The sequence below is a fragment of the Myotis nattereri genome, assembly GCF_964212035.1.
Source record: "Myotis nattereri genome assembly, chromosome: 5".
Taxonomy (NCBI): Eukaryota; Metazoa; Chordata; class Mammalia; order Chiroptera; family Vespertilionidae; genus Myotis; species Myotis nattereri.
In genome coordinates, this window is record NC_138080.1 from 48,278,829 (window position 1) to 48,297,037 (window position 18,209).

General features: G+C 33.8%; 1 protein-coding gene across 2 annotated transcripts in view; it reads right to left on the minus strand.

The window, feature by feature from the left end:
- The window catches only part of FSTL5 (follistatin like 5), a 594,131-nt gene that overhangs the window by 106,957 nt on the left and 468,965 nt on the right, over positions 1-18,209 (minus strand). For both annotated transcript variants that reach the window (XM_081091744.1, XM_081091745.1), the window contains exons 9-10: positions 11,914-12,075; positions 6,821-6,955 (exon numbers count right to left, since the gene is read on the minus strand). In XM_081091744.1, the coding sequence (XP_080947870.1) occupies positions 6,821-6,955; positions 11,914-12,075 (297 nt within the window). The remainder of the gene's footprint in view (positions 1-6,820; positions 6,956-11,913; positions 12,076-18,209) is intronic.

An 18,209-nucleotide genomic window follows, 5' to 3' on the forward strand; every position in this document is an offset into this window, starting at 1 on the left:
ACTTCTTAAACATTTATATGTCATTTAAAATATTAAGGTATGAATGGCTACATTTTAGCATATTTCTAAATCCGTGTATTGTGAATTATACTCATTGCATTTTTATAATGGTTATTAATTTATATGAGAACAATATAATTTGTTCATTCAGTAATCTTTAAAAAATATATATATTTGTTATTGATTTGAGAGTAAGGGAGAGGGAGAGAGCTATAGAAACATCAATGATGAGAGAGAATCACTGATCAGAAGCCTCCTGCACGCTTCATACTGGGCATTGAGCCCACAACCCAGCATATGCCCTTGATCCGAATCAAACTGTGACCTCCTGGTTAATAGGTTGATGCTTAACCATTGAGCCACACTGACCAGGCCATTCAGTAATCTTTTTGTAGAGCTTAACAAATTGAAATACTCTTCTAAATAATCTTATAATTAATTTATTTCATAATAGTCGGATGATATTAATAATATTTAAGTTAATCCTTAAGTAAGGATTGTTGTAAAAGCCCAATATTTCCAAATATAATGTTGTCAGTGACAATGATAAAAGAAAAGTTGTGTATATTATTATAATATATTCAGACATTAAATTCCAATGTTAGCCAGAAGCTAGATTAATCATATTCCTTAGCAGAAATCTAGCAAGATGTGATACAATCTGTGCTCAGTGCTTAATGCAGCCAGTAGCCTAAAAGCTTTCAATAGCAGCCTATTTACATACCACTTTCTCATTTACCTTAATCCTGAAGATGAATTATTATCATCTGGGAATTGACTCCCCTTGGGAATGGAAATTTATTAAATGCTTGTGCTACATGCAAGATGTTTTCAAATAAATAATGTTTACTCTTTTAAAACACCTTACATTTTTCTTATCACCTTCCCCTACTACCTGGTACAAGTAGCACACAATTCCCTATGGCCCATTTTTACTTTTTTTACATTTAAATCCTCCCTGTATGTCACTATATTAAATCTTAGTTATCACACCCTATTTCTAATGTAACTGTAGAGGTATAGTATTTTGAAGCACTTTTTTGTAGTTCAATTTATCACATGAGAAAACTTCCAGTGAAGTCTGTTGACAAAGCTGGGTACTGGAACTCAAGGTTTTCCAATTCAAAGATTAGGAAAGAAGCAAAACATAAACTCCTTAGCCATATGATGCCTTGCATGAATCGTCCACTCAGTAGTATCATATTGCTGAAAAATGTCGTCTGAAAAAATGTGATTGATATTACCATGCTGCTCTATTAAGTAGAAAGTAGCTGCATGATTACTCCCAAGCTGTAGCTAAGCAATGTAAGTCTGTGTTGTGTCATTTAGCCCAAAAGTTGTAAATCTTTCTCCATTTTTTTGCTATCTACATTGAATTTAATACCTCTCTTCTTTGAATCTTTGAAAAGAAAACAAAAGAGGAGCATGTTACACAGATCATTAAAAATATGATAGGCCCTGGCTGGTGTGGCTCAGTTGGTTGAAAGTTACCCATGCACTGCACTGAAAGGTCAAAGGTTCATTTCCCTGTCAGGGGCATATGCCCAGGTTGTGGGCTAGATCTCCAGTAGCGGGCATGCAGGAGGCACAATTGATGTTTCTGTTTCACATGGATGTTTCTCTCTATATTAGTAAAAACATATATTTTAAAAAATATATAATAGGAATATAAATTCATCAATGTTAAGAGAAAATATAGTTTTGTTTTGACTCTATGACAAAAGTTGTCTCTGACAAAAAAAATTGTCCTTTATATTAAATATATTAATAGCTACATTTAAAAAATATATACTATATTCTAATCAGCTGAGTCAATATTTGAAACGTGAAGAGAAATAATATTTTATACTTGTTATATAATGACAGATTCCCATTTATCTTCATATTTATGTCTATCTCTATTACCTATCTCTACACTTATCTCTCTCTCTATATATATATATATATATGTATATATATACACATATGTAATTCATATTCAAAAATCTTTGATTTCTAACAAATTACTTGATTCTCCAGACTTTTTAAAAAATCTTTTTGTCAATATTTCTAGCAAGAAATAAGTAATTATTTTCAGAAAATAAGCATGAATAGAGGAAGAGCTACTTTATGTCTTGCACTATGGTGAGTCCTTTATAATATCTGCCCTGACATGCCTTAGTGAGTTTTATCACACATTACAGATAAGGAAATTTGAGCTCAGAGAGGTTATATAATAGCCCCAAACCACAGAACTATTACATGGTAGATCTATAATTCTAACTCAGATCCTACTCCAAAGTTCATGCTATTCTTTTTTTTTTTTTTTAATATATGTTATTGGTTTTTTACAGAGAGGAAGGGAGAGGGATAGAGAGTTAGAAACATCGATGAGAGAAAAACATCAACCAGCTGCCTCCTGCACACTCCCCACTGGGGATGTGCCTGCAACCAAGGCACATGCCCTTGACCGGAATCAAACCCAGGACTCTTGAGTCCGCAGGCCGACGCTCTATCCACTGAGCCAAACCGGCTAGGGCTAAAGTTCATGCTATTCTAATAAACAATTCTTCTCTTTTAGAAATACTATCCCACCACTATTAAAATGGAAAAAGAACTCTGAGATTATTTTTCATGAACATGGACAAGTGAATAAAATTTTAATATGTACAAATAAGGAGAGTAAAGTCATCAATGATGAGTCTGTGACTGTTTTCTTTGGCTTTTTAAATAATGTCTGTCAAAATACATGTGTGCCCTGTATAATTAATATTGATCTTTGTCCACAAAATTCCTAGAGGAGAACCCAGAGAAATCCTTAAAATGTGAGTTATAATAGTCCACCATTTTCCCTAATAATATCTCTACCTGATTGGGTTTTGTTTTTGCTATATAGAACTCTGACAGCTTACTAAGTACTAGTAAACTATTCAAGAGAGGCTGCCTTCTACTACATAGACATTCTAACATTTTCAGTTAATTTTCCTGTGTAGCTACTACTATTCTACTCACTCGGAGTACTTATTATTATCCTTGTCTAATTATGTGCATCAATTTCTAAAAATGGACACTTTCATATCAACAACCAAATATATATATTCTTATTAACCAGTGTACTGGTAGCAAATTTGTGGATAAAAAGTTAAAAACTAAAGGCCTTTTTAAAAATGAGAAGTAAATTTGCTATTTGGAAGAAACTGTATTTGCATGCCTATAAAAAGTTAGAATATGAAAAAAAAATTTGTAATGTTTGAGACTTCTGAGTGACAAATAAAATCTGGTAATTTCATTGTCAAGACCTATGTCATGAAGATTTTTCCATATGTTTTTTAATAGGAGTTTTATAGATTTGGGCATTATTTTAATTTTTGTGTATATTGTAGGATAGCTATTATGAACATAATAGAAGATAAAAGTCACGGCTTGGTTGTAGAGAAACTGGAACCTTTGCACTCTGTTGGTAGGAATGTAAAATGGTGCAAGCCACTATAGACAACATTATGAAGTGTCCTCAGAAAATTAAAACTAAAACTGCCATGTACTCCAGCAATCCTACTTTTAGGTATATATCCAAAAATATTGAATTAAGGATCAACGAGATACCTAAATTCACATGTTCCTTGCAGTAACATTCACAATAGCTAAAAGATATCACAACTCAGATATCTATTGAAAATCAAATGGATAAAGTAAATGTTGAAAATGTGCATACATACAATGGAATGTGCTTCTCCTTTAGAAAGTAAGAGATCCTACCATTTGTGACAACATGAAGGGGCCTGGCAGGCATCACGCTAATTGAAACAAGCCTGTCACAGAAGGACAAATACTGTATAATTGACTTATATGAGGTATTTAAAAGAGTCAAAATCACAGAAACATAAAATAGAATGGTGGCTGTCAGGGACTGGGGAGAAGAAAGAAATGGAGAGTTGTTCAATGAATATAGAGTTATAGTTATACATGAAGAATACGTTTTTGAGATCTGCTGTACAACTTAATGCATATAGTTAACAATATGGTTAAAAGTTATTAAAGGGTAGAACTTGTGTTGTTTATTTTACCAATGCAAATCAATTTAATTAATTTAAAAACCAAAATTCAATAGGTTTAACTCTTTATCCTTGAAAAACATCACATATTTTAAATACAGAAGTAACACCTATAAACATTTTATGACTAGACTTGGAAAAAAAATACCTCCAAATATTTTACTTGTATTGTTTCTATGACTTTGAAAGTTCTGTGTAGATGAAGTAAGGCCTGCACCACTATATCTTATAAAAACATTCAGTCTGATTTTAACAGCATGCTATAAACATATCATTTCAAAAACTAATTTAAAAATTGTTATTTTGACCTCTAAGGGCTTAAAATGATAAGTAAAATAAAGTGAAAACGTAATTTCAGAAACTGTTTGTAATTAAACACATTCATATGATTAAATATATGAATAAAATTACATTAAATTTTCTTTTGCAATTTTCCTCAAATTTACATGCTAGTATATAATGGTTGACTAAATTAAGATACTAATTACAGGTCTTGTGCTGTTGTAAATAAGGAAATATATTGAAAATTACAGGCAGACATTAAAAGAATCACATAATACAGAGTTGAAATAAATACCTGTGTCACAAATGTCATCATAAAGGACAAAGAAAACTAAAGTCTTCATTTACCTGTCACCCTAAAATTAATTTTTAAAAGGAAATATATTGCAAAGTGGTATTTAGTAGAAATACATAAGAGTACAGTAAAAAAATATGGTGAAATTTAGTCAAGTCATTATATCCAGCTTTCTTTTCTCTTTATCCACCCTTATAATTTTCTTTGTAAATGTTTGTTTGGAATGATGGTTGTCCTAACCAGACCAAATATAGAAAAAAAGTAACTTGGTAGTCAAAAAGATAAGATCCTCCTTCCTCATTGGGCCCACTCATATCTAAATGTGCTCATTGATTTAAAAACAAATAAGAAGATTCCTGGGAGAATGCTTTAGCCTTGTTCAAAAACTGGGTTCGGAGAAATGGACATATCAATCTAGAGGACTTTCAAAATATTAGGGCCCTGAAAAATCTTTGATTAATAGGAGGTGTTAATGGATAAAAAAAAAAAAAGAACAAGAAGTTACAGTTGACTCTTGAATAACACAGGTTGAACTGTGGGGTCAACTTATAGGTGGATTTTTTTTCAATACATACTATAAATGTATTTGTTGCTTCTTTATGACTTCCTTAATAACATTCCCTTTTCTCTAGCTCACTTAATTGTAAGAATATAGTATATTACATATACATAAATTGTGTAAGTTGACTACTGATGTTAGTAATTAAGTTTGGGATAATTCAAAAGTTATATGCAGAATTTCAAATATGCAGATGTGAGCATCATTTTGTTGTTCAAGAGTCCACTATATTTCCAAACCATTTGTTTCTAAACAGCCATACTGTGATGTGTGTGGACCAGGAGAAGAAAGTGTCTGTGGGTTTGCCTATATAGAGTTCACTTGATAAATTCTACTTTGAGTCCTGAGCAATTCAATTGTAACCAAAAATCCATCTGTAGCATCCTAAACCCATCCATATTCCTCTCACCAAGCAATAATTTTAAATAAAGCATATTTCATGATCCCACCAGAAGACATGTAGAATGATGACAAAAGATTTTTAGCATTTAACATAGAACAGGCCTGGCTGACATGGCTCAGTGGTTGAGCATCGACCTATGAACCAGGAGGTCACAGATTCCCAGTCAGGGCACATGCCCGAGTTACAGGCTTCATCCTGGTGTGGGGTGTGCATGAGGCAGCCAATCAATGATTCTCTCTCACTGGTGTTTGTCTCTCTCTCTCTCTCTCTCTCTCTCTCTCTCTCTCTCTCTCTCTTCTTCTCTGAAATCAATAAAAAATATATACATACTAGAGGCCCAATGCACAAAATTCATGCAAGAGTAGGCCTTCCTTCCCCATGCTGCCAGCACAGGCTTCCCTCTGGCACCTGGGACCTGGGCTTCATTTGCAACCCCAGCTTCATCTAGAAGGTCATCTGGAAGGACATTCAGAAGGGTGTTTGGTCTAATTAGCATATTATGCTTTTATTATTATAGATAGAACAGCCCTTAGAGTGGTGATGGTGTCAGGGCAGTGGGTGTCTCATGGTGGCAGTGATCTCAGTGCCTGCATTGCTGTACAGTTATTGCACCACTGACTGCAATGCAACTGACAGGAGAATAAAGATATTAATTCATTAAACTTATAGGATGGGCCTTGCTATATATTGAGACCTTGAATTCCCTAAGTCATTTGGGAGAGGGATTTTTGCAAGGGATTTAAATTCCTTTATGAGCAAATGGAAAGACATTTTATGTACACTTGCAAAAGAAACAGAATCATTTCAGTGTTGTGTTAAAAATTGCACAAGTTTGTTTTTAATTCTTAAATTTATTTTTAATATTTCAAGATGAATATCTTTCCTATATATAAAAATTTTAATGCATTATTCATTTCACAGAGTCTTTTGATTCTTTTAAAAATATTTTTACTGGTTTCAGAGAGGAAGGGAGAGGGAGAGGGAGATAGAAACATCAATAATGAGAGAAAAATCATCGATTGTCTGCCTCCTACAAGCCCCACACTGGGGATCGAGCCCGGAACCCCCCCTTACTGGGAATTGAACCATGACCTCTTGGTTCATACTTTGATGATCAACCACTGAGCCACACCGGTCAGGCCTGGTTCTTTTGTTTTTTGAAAAAAACTTGATAGTAAAGTTGAATACAGTGTGTGTGTGTGTGTGTGTGTGTGTGCGCGCGCGCTTGTGCACGCACACTCAGTACATACGGGTCTTTCTAGCAGAATCTTCTACAAAAAGAGAAGAGATGTCCTCATCCACTCCTGCTTCATTCTTTGCAATACAAGTGTATGCTCCGGTATCTTCATAGCGCACATTGCTTATGTGAACCTCACTGCCATTTGCTGAAAACAGAAGGCAAATGCAACTTGTAAACTACAATTTCAGTTTTGGTACAGTGCTTCCTGATTACACAGTCAAACAATTCTCTTAGCTTGCCCTAATTAAACTATTTTCCTTCTTACTCCATGCTTTGGAGGCACGCCAAATTATTCCAAAAGCATTCAAGTGTTTCATAAACTGTGCTGTCATTCTATTACAGAGAGGCCAGTATTTGATATCAAATGCACACACTTTATATTTTATATTCATTTCCTGTTTCCTACATTGCACAAGAAGTATTTCACATTGATAACTATAATTTCATTTATATATTTATTTTTAATATTCAGAACCTACTTTGCCTTAAGCTTTCACAAAAGTTTTAAATAATACCAGTATGTTAATTTATAGAAGGCTATAAATATGGAAGGCTATAAAATATAGAAGGTTACCTATAAAAAACATTTCATAAAGAAGTTAACTATATCATGAATATATAATATGACTGCCACTTGTCAAGTTTCTTATTAAGTCCATATCATGTATCTGGAAGTATTAGGTAAGAAGAACAGAAAAATAATAATACGTGGTTTGTCTGCAAGATCTTCAGTCTTTTGGCATAACTATACCTAAACTTAACAATATCATAATATGGAAATTGATCAAGTCAATGTGTAACCAAAAGGTTAAGGAAATCATTGGCTCAACTTTTAAATCTTGTAAAATAATATTTTAAGCTAATCCTTGAATAATGAGTTGTAATCTGGATATAATTAAGATTTAATGTATGTTGGTAATATATGAGGTCCTTTTACATATATTATTTCTCAATTATCTCAAATAACATTTAATTTTTAGATGAAGAATCTGAGACTCACAATGATCTTATGCAAGTCACGCAACTCAAAGGGAAAGGCTGGACTTCTGCTCTATCAGACTCTAAAGTTCAGTGTTTGTTGTGTTCATCTGTTTAGATTCCCTTTCTTTTTTTTCTTTTTTTTTTTCTTGCTGTATGTGTCTCTGCATGTGTGGTTGTGTGTGGGTGTTCCATGTTATCCAATCTCAGTGACACCGTGCACCATGAGGAATTGACTATTTGTGCCAGAGGACAAAATAATCTGTGTGGCTGTTTCAGGAAAGAAGATAGAACACCATTGATTAAAGATCTTGAATACCATCCTTAGGGATGCCATTGGGACATGGAGAGGAAGTGAGTGTTTGAGGAGAGATGATAATTCCAATCACCTGAACCTCTTTCTCAATTTATAAACATCACTGCACACCTCCATCCCCCCATTCTTTGTTGAGAATCCGTTGTCCAAAACATTTTGGTTTTGTATTTGTTTTTGCTATAAAAGGCCAGATAGTAAATATTTTAGGCTTTGTGAGCCATACAGTCTCTGTAGCATCTATTCACTTCTGCTATAGTAGCACGAAAGCAGCCATAGATAATATTCTTTAAAATAAGTGTGGCTGTGTTCTGAAAACAAAAAACAATCAAAAATTGTTTTATGTCCAAAAATAATCAGCTTTCCAGACTTAGCTTGGGGGTGTTAGTGTGCAGGCCTTAGCTCAAAAGAGAGGGAGCGAGAGCTGTATTTAATCCTGCACCAGCTTCTTGCTTTATGTCTCCACACAACATACTTTTCTTTCAAGATCCACACACTTAAGCTAAATTCTTTAGAGTTTCTCAAACATCAAGTCAATGTATTCTGTCTTCAAATTCTCTCTTCTCAATATTCTAATATGTCCTCCTAACCCATATGCTTCAGTGCCTTTTCTTACATAATCTAGCATTTTTAGATGTATTCTATTCTATTGCCAGAACTACCAATTCCCTTATCCATTTATCAACCTGAGTCATATGCCTTACTAACCTCCAGAACTAGGGCAAGCTGGCATATCTCTGTCCCTGGTGTCCCTGCACCTAGGTTTTTTTTAGTAAATTATGAGACTATTACATTAGCAAACTTACAAATGTGCATATTCACAGTTTTCAATTTGCAGGATGTTCAATGCTGATATTCATTTCACTTGACCTTTACTGTTCGATGTCTTTCATGTCCTACTCCACTTTTATTTAAAATCTTTACTCTTAGTTTGATGTTTCGCATTATAATACTAACTTCTCACTCTAAGTGAGTGACCTTGCTTTTTAAATCATGAAGTACATGGAAGTGATAAGAAAGTAAACCCAAATCATTTTGCAACATATATAAAATCATCACGTTATTTACCTTGAACTTCCATAATGTTATATGTCAATTATATTTCAATAAAAATCTGAAAAAATAAAGGAAGCCCAAAACATTGTTTCCATCTACATATTCACCTTTATCTATAATAATACAAGTGTATAATAATGCAAGTAATATGCTAATTAGACTGGATGTCCTTCTGGACGACCTTCCGGAGGAAACCGGGGTTGCAGCTGTGGGATTAAGGCAGCTGCCTCGGTTGCGAGGGAGGGATCCAGGCAGCTGTGGCAGCTGTGAAGGCGTATTCTTTCACGAATTTCATGTGTCAGGCCTCTAGTTTACTTATAAACAAATATTCTCTTTAATTCCAAGGCCAATCTCTCCTCTTTTCCTGTTCATTTCTACAACTCTGTTCATCCTTTCCCTCCTCCATTATCTACACATCTTTTCTTTATTGATAGTCCTTCAAAGGGATAAATTGTCCAAAGAGAAAGAAATATCTTCATTAGTCCTAACCTTTTCCAATAGCATATGCTACCTTTTCTTTTTTCCTCCTTTCAAACCCTGGAAAGAGATTTTAATGCTTTTTACCTCCTTTTCATTTTTAAATCTACTGAAGACTGATTGCTACTAATAATGTTTTCTTAATGTCACAAGGACATATGAATCACTTGACCCATGAACACATTTTAATGACCTTTCTATGACTCTGATATTAAATTCTTTGAGATCTTTACCTTTCCTTTTTTTAAAAATGTAGTATCACCTTGTTTTTCTGCATCTTCACTGATTTTTAGTCTTGCGTTATCTATCTTCATTTGCCTGCCAATAAAATATGTCTGTATTCCCAGGATTTTACTTCCTGTCACTAACATATTATCCCATCCATTGCCAGTTATTCAGTTAGTACCTAGACTTGGACCTCACATAGAAATGCTAAATAATCATTTATTGAATAAATGAATAATTAAATAATTATAGTATTCAGTAATATATAATCTCTATGTATTAAAGCCTAAGTGACTGGTCAACTGTTAGACTGGTCAACCTATTGACCAGTAGCTATGATGTGCACTGACCACCGGGGGAAGATGCTCTGACTGGTAGGTTAGGTTGCTGCTGAGGTCTGGCCAACTGGGACTGGGCGAGATGGGCCGAACATGCCCTGGAGCCCTCATGTGGTACCTCCCTGGCATCCTGGCCTTGATCAGCCCCAATAGGGACTGGGTGAGACAGGCCAGACAGGCCCTGGAGCCCTCCCCAAGCTGATCATGCACTGATGGGGTCCCAGATTGTGAGAGGGCACAGGCCAGGTGTAGGAACCCCACCAGTGCATGAATCTGTGCACCAGGCCTCTAGTTTTATATAAAGCCAGATGAAATTCCTATACATCCAGATATATCACTTAGGACGTGCTCCTTATTTACCTTTTATGATTTGCCATATATTCTCAAAACTTTACCTATTTTGCCTTGTTTTTAAAATGACAATAACTATTTTAGAAGGGTCCACACTCTTTCAATGTTGAGTCTGGAATGTAACCAACTCCCTAAATTTGCTTTCTATATATTCCTGGAAATAAAGGTATATGTTCTTATGGTTTACTGCTATTAAATGAATAATAAATGACAAAATCAGAAGCTAATTAGAACTTTCTTCACTTTAATTTCTGTTAATCAGATCATAGCAAAATGTAATCAGTAGATATAAACATGTAAATTTATTGCGCTTATTTATATCAACAAATATTTTTAGAATTCAGGTTTTAAAGGTCAAAACCACTTTTACATGTCATTTTGACTTGCAAAAATAGGTAAGTACATGTTTCAAAAGATTTACTTTAAAATACTGATAAAACATAATCACTGTTAAAGTGGAATAAGTTTATGCTTATATTTTTTTAAAAAGAAAATTTATTTATTTTGAAAAAGATGAATTGAAGGAATTTAAAGGTATGAAATAAAGAATAGAATGTCATACAACAGATAATCAAGTAAAATGACTGGTGTTGCTACTCTTGACAATGAAAATTAGATCTGTACATTTTCTTACTTACTAATATAACCAACATATATTCAACTGTTTTATCATTATTTTGATTATTTGACATTGCAAATATTGTCTGTTTTTGTTTTTCACTTACCATATGTTTGTGGCTATAATCTGTATAATAATTGATTAATTATATATATGTGTATATATATATATATATATATATATATATATATAGACTATTAGAACACAGAATATTTTATATATTAGAATATAATTTCATAACAGAAAGCAATGTAAATGTGAAACATTCAGTAACATTTTGATTTTTTTCTCCCTTCATTTGCAAAGTATACTGCAAAACACTCACTAAAGACTGTCTATAATATCAACATCCTCTGTCACAGACATATTTAATGTATAATTTAAACATTTAAATAGTCACTTCAGAATTGGTTTCTATGAAGAGATCTGATTATTCTGTTCAGTATATCTGTTATAACTCAGAGGACAAGTATTTAAATATATATAATTTAATATTTTACTTATCACCAAAATAATGACATAATTAATCATTATGACAAGACTATCATTTAAAACATTAAAAATATTAAAAGATTCTATTTCAAATATAATGTCTTAGGTACAACCCATTTTCTTAATGTTCGTGACATTTTGTTGAAACCAAGATTCATTTTCTTTTTTTACTAAATGATATAAAATGTGACATAAATTTTAGTATAAAATTTCTACATGGTCATTAAGAGGAAAAAAATGCAGGTAAAAACCACCTTGCAGTGTGAGTTGTTTGGACAGCTTTGGTGTAATATCAATTCCGTTCTTCAGCCAGCCCAGCTGGGGGCTGGGTATGCCCTCTGCATGGCATCGCAGACTTGCAGTTACCCCTGGCTCTCTGGCCTGACTCTCTGGGTATACCCGGATCACCGGAGGAACTAAAAAATGGAAAAGAAAGTGAATTAGCAACCCATATTTGATTTGCTAAAACAAAGAAACAAAAATCGCAATATAAGAAAAATATAAATTATATATTTCAATGTTGTTGCATATTTTTTAACAATCTTAGCTTCCAAACATCATTACCTACTAAAATTGTATCAGAAATCTTTGTATAAATATTCTCTAAGACTATGATAGGGAAAAATGTAAGCTGAGCCTAGGATATCTTGCTTTAATCATTTAAAAAGTACTCAAAGAGCCCTAACCGGTTTGGCTCAGTGGATAGAGCGTCCGGGCTGCTGACTGAAGGGTCCCAGGTTTGATTCCGGTCGGGGCATGTACCTTGGTTGCGGGCACATCCCCAGTGGGGGGTGTGCAGGAGGCAGCTGATCGATGTTTCTCTCTCATCGATGTTTCTAACTCTCTATCCTTCTCCCTTCCTCTCTGTGAAAAATCAATAAAATATATTTTTTTTAAAAAAATTACTCAAAGAATGATATAAACCTAAACAAAGATATGATATGTACATAGATTGAAAGAATTAATTGGTAAGATAGTAAGAATTGGTAATAAATATTATTGGTGGAACGACAGTACTCCAAAATTGATTTCCAAATACAATGTAATGCCTATCAAAATCCAACTGCATTTTTCAGAATTGAAAGAGCTAATCCTCATATTCATAAGGAGTTACAAGGGGCCTCAAAAAGCCAAAACAATCTTGACAAAGAACAAAACTGAAGGCCTCATACCTCTCAATTTTCAAATGTACTACAAACCTTCAGTAATCAAAGCAAAGTGGGACTGGCAAGGATAAAAATATAAATCTATGGAACAGAGTTGGCAATGCAGAAATAAACCTTTACATCTATGGTCAACTGGTTTTTCAACAAGGATGCCAAGAAGTAGTTTTTTCAAGACTTTATTCTGGAACAATTGTATATCCATATGCAATACAATGAACCTGGACCTCATGCCATATATAAAAATTAACTCAAAATGAATTATAGACTTAAATGTAGGAATTAACACAGTAAGACTGCGGAGAAAACATAGGTGCAAATCTTCTTGGCCTTGCATTTCACCATGGTTTCTTAGACATGACCCCAAAATACAAGCAACAAAGAAATATAAATAAATTGATCTTCATCAAAAGTAAAATATTTGGTGCATAAAAGGACACTGCCAAGAGGCTGTAAATACAACTGACAGAGGAGGGCAATTTTTAAAAATTATACCTGATATAAAACTAGTACCCAAAGTATATAATAAACTGTTACACCTCAGCAACTAAAAAGCAGACAGCCCCTTGTACACAGCAAAAGAAAAAAAAAATGAAAAGGCAACTTACAGAATGAGAGAAGATATTGGTAAACCACATATTTGGTTAAAACTTAATACCCAAAATATTTAGGAATGCATACACCTTCATAGCAAAAAATAACTCAATTAAAATATGGGCTTAGAGCCTAAATAAACAAAATTCAAAGAAAACATACAAGGGCCACCAGGTACATGACAAGGTCTTTAACATTGGTGGTCATCAGAGAAATGTCAATCAATACCATAATGAGATGCCATCTTTTATGTTGGTATTATAAAAAAGATAGTAGATAAATGTTGGCAAGGTAGTGGAGAAAAGGGAACATATGTATACTTCTGTTGAGAATGTAAACTGGAAAGGCCACTATGGAAAACAGTATGGAAGTTCCTCAAGAAATAATGTAGATTCTTTCTGAACTTTATCCTCAATGGCCTCTTCGGTAAAAATGAGGTTTGCTTTATGTCTCCTTTTATTCTGTGATATGTCAGTCATTTTGGCGATAAAAATAATAACAGTATTTTAAAAGTGAAAATAATAATAGGTACCACAGAATGTTTGTGAGGAAGCCCTCATCGTCATGTTAACTTACTGGCTCCTCTAGGTCACAGAGCTTGTTGGAGCCCAGAGTTGAGACTAAAATACAGGGGGCCCTGACTCCTGCACCAATGCTCTTTACACTTCATGCTGCCCCTAATCAACTTGGCTGATTTGGTGTCTAATAGCCACTGAATTTAGCCAAAAGGAAGGAAAATCTGATGTGCATTAAAAGTAAGGATGTTCCAAATTTGGTCAGGAATTCCTACATCATCATCAACAACAACAAAATAGAACTGCCTTATAATGCAGTAATCCCACTCCTTGGTATATACCCAAAGGAAACAACAACATTGTCTGAAAGAAATATCTCTACTTCCGTGTTCATAGCAGTATCATTCCCAATAGCCAAGGTATGGGAACAACCTAGTCTATCAACAAATAAAAAAATAAAGGAAATATGGTCTACATAGGGTGTCTGCAAAAAATGTATACACACTTTAACGGCTAATAGCTCATTTAATTTTCACTCCTTTCAGGTTTAACTGATTTAACTAATGGGTGAAGCCAGACTAAGCTTTGAACAAAGAAAATTTATACTAAAGTGCCATAGACATTTTTTTTTAATGAAGATACATAAACGATAAAGTTTATGGTACAAAACCAGCAATAGTTGACAAATTGAGGGTACACCAATACCAAAGGAAATGATTCTTGATGTTTGTGAATCCATTGCTTAGTGTATCAGCAGCACCTGGACCAGAACAGTCATCAGTTTGAAAATAGGCATTGCCAAAAATACTATTCATTTCTGTAGGTTCTTTTAAATTTTGAAAATGAACTGTATGTTAATAAACACTGACTTTATAATCATTCAAAGTGCATATTTATTTTTTGGGACACACCGTATATAGATTATAGAATATTATTCAGCTTTAAAAAAGAAAATCCTGTCATTTGTAACAACACGAATGAAATCAAGGGCATTATGGTAAGTTAAATAACCAGGACAGAGAAAAAAATAAAAATGGGAAATGGGTAAAAATGGTCAGTTATAAGATTGATAAGGTCTAAGGATATAATATATAACATGGTGACTAAAGTTAATAACACTATTGTGTAATTGAAATATACTAAGAGAATAGAACTTAAATGTTCTCACAAAATAAAAGGTTAAGGAACAAACACAAGCTCTAGCCGGTGGGTTCAGTGGATAGAGCATTGGCCTGTGGACTGAAGGGTCCAGGGTTCTATTCTGGTCAAGGGCACATGCCCAGGTTGCGGGCTTGATCCCCAGTAGGGGGTGTGCAGGAGGCAGCCTATCAGTGATTCTCTCTCATCACTGACATTTCTATCTATCTTTCCCTCTTCCTTCCTCTCTGAAATCAATTTTTTAAAAAGAAACAAACACAAAAAAGAATGAAAGTTAGACTGATAGTTAAATTCTTATAGAAGAGACTTTATAATTAGCCTCTATAATAAGCCTTTACAATAACTCAATAGATAACTTTAAATAAAATAAATACATTTTTAGAAACACAAACTTCTAGCAGAACCCATGAAAAAAGTAGTACAAAATTCTAAAAAAATCTTATACTAGCAACATTTAAAAAATGTTTACTACATTATTAAAATCTTTTATTCAAATAAAACTGTTGGTTTTCCCCCAAACTAAATAAGAAATAACACAAATCTTACATAACCTATTCTAGAGAATAGAAAGGGAGAGGCTGCATTTTTTTTGGTAGTGTTAAAATATCTATACAAATCTTTCAATACTTTTACCTTCAAGAGAGCACCGACTGTCAGATATAAGATGGCTAAGATGAGAAATTCTCCTCATGTTACATGTGGGCTGAAATTGATGACTCATTGTTAACAAATAGAATATGGCAAAGTGATGGTGCAAGATAACCAATATTAGGCCATAAAAGGCATTACAGCATCCTCCTAGCTCTCTTTTGCTCTTGGAGAAGTCAGATTTCATGACACAAAGATAATCAATCAGTCTTATGGTAATGCTCATGTATCAAGTGACAGAGAGAAGCTCCATGCCAGCAGCCAGCAAAGAACAAACAGGCATGTGAGCGAGCCATCTTGGAAGTCCTCCAGTCCCAATTAAGCTTTCAGATGATGGCAACCCTAGCCAAGATGTTAAATGCAACCTCAGAGAGGATTGGATAGCAGACTCATATAGCTGAGCTATTCTAAACTCTTTTATCCTATTTCTCCATTACCTCATATCTCTATTTTTCTGTCACTAAATGTACATTTACAGAAGGGTTTTGCCTCATTCAATCATTGTACCCCCATAGATAGCTGAGTGACTAAAGTCACCCCAGACAATGGAGAAGTCCACAGGATGTGTGTTACAGGCTTAGCACATCCATCTATTCTTTGCATTCATATTTTAGCATTTGCTCTTTAGTATAACCATGAAAGCCTATACACCCTACATTTTCTTTAATAAGAATATGAGTTAGTAATCAAGGAAAAAGGCTCTGGTTCTTAGTTGAAGAATTTTCTGCAAGAGATACCTTAGCAAAAGACAATGGACAGAAGTTTTATTCACATAGACCACCATATACTTTTTAAAAAATGTGTGTACTTTGAACTACCTGATGTATTTTCTTTTCATTGATCAGAACAGCCGTCAAAGATGCAAGGTCGGTAACCAACCTGACACTCTCTTTAGGGTTACAAATCCAGCCCAGAAGTTAAATTGACCACTTTCCTTTCAAGTGACTGGCACAGCCATTCTAGATACAAATTTGATCAACTAATGAGTAAATGTTGGCCTTCCATATTTACTGAAATTACAAAAGCAATGCAAACCAGGATACTAGATGAAGCCAAATTAGGCCCATGTCAACTATGACACAGAGGCAAAGGGAGGAGAGGGTTCCTCAGAAAGGCCCCATAATCCGTTGAGTCTGGAGCTGGAACTTTTCCTTGTATATTGCCTTTTATAGTCCCAGGACAGGAAAATAATAGACTTGCGAAGCTCTGAGCATTATAGTTCTGCTACATCCTCCCCCATCTCCTAAATATAATCCAAAACAAACACAACACACGCTAACAAACATCTGCAACAATGTTGGGGACTAAAACCAAGATTGTATTGTTTTTCACTTTGATAACTATGTGAATAGTTTATTTTGAAATATCAAAAACATTTTCAAAAATAGTTCTTATAATACTTTTGTACCTGTCCCCTTGGTAACATAAAGCATATGTTGAGGCTCTTTTAATATATCTGGCACAGAATAGTTACTGTAACATTTTATTATATAGGAAGCACAAATTAATACCTTTTTAAAGAGATTTTTTTCCCCCAGAAAAAACACATTCATTGTAAGAAAAATAAAGAGATTCTTTCAAATACTCAGAGACCTAATTATAATCTTTTAATAACCTGGGTTTAGGAGATGAGCTTTTAAAAAAAAGACATATTTAATGAAGGCAAGTGTATCTTGCCATTGAATTTATAACCAAAGGAAGGATCAATGCTTCTTGCAACATTCTTTGGAAAAGCAAAAAATTAAGACAGCCTACATTTATATGAAAATTAATTAGAAAGGAAGCACATCAATTAATGATAATAATGGATTCTACATCATTCATATTACAAAATATAGATATTATGTAAGTCATACATACTAACGCTGATACTCCCCAAAGGCACCTTTTCAAATAAGATGTTTAATGTCCCACAGCACTCTAGCTGTTCCTTCTTTATTTATATACTTGTGCATGTACTGAAGGGAAAACAGTGATCAATAATTTTTGTTGTATTGAATTTTTATAACCCAATAGATAATATATATTTAAAAAATAAAAATACTCTCATATGCTTCTCATTTAGTATATTGGTATCAAATGATCACCTGAAAAAAATCTATCAACGCTTATAGAATTGAAGAATAAGTGATTGACATAACAACTATTTAACCTCAGCTACAAGCTACACACTTGAAAGGAGGTTATTTTTCCCGAGATACATATTATGAAATATAAATGAGGATTGATGGCAGCCTGAATTAAAAAGTCAATAATCCCCCAGAGAACATTTCAAGCCATTTGTTACAGTCATTTTTTAGTTAGGAAGTGCACTCTATGAACTTGTCTCTCCTTCCTATTGGCAGTGCGTGAAAAAAGAACTGGCGAAGAACACCAAAGGGTTTTGAAATTGGATTTAGAATCCTATTTGCGTGCAGTTTCATGAAAATCTTTAAATAAGGCTCCTAATAATGTAAGCAAAAGGTGATATTT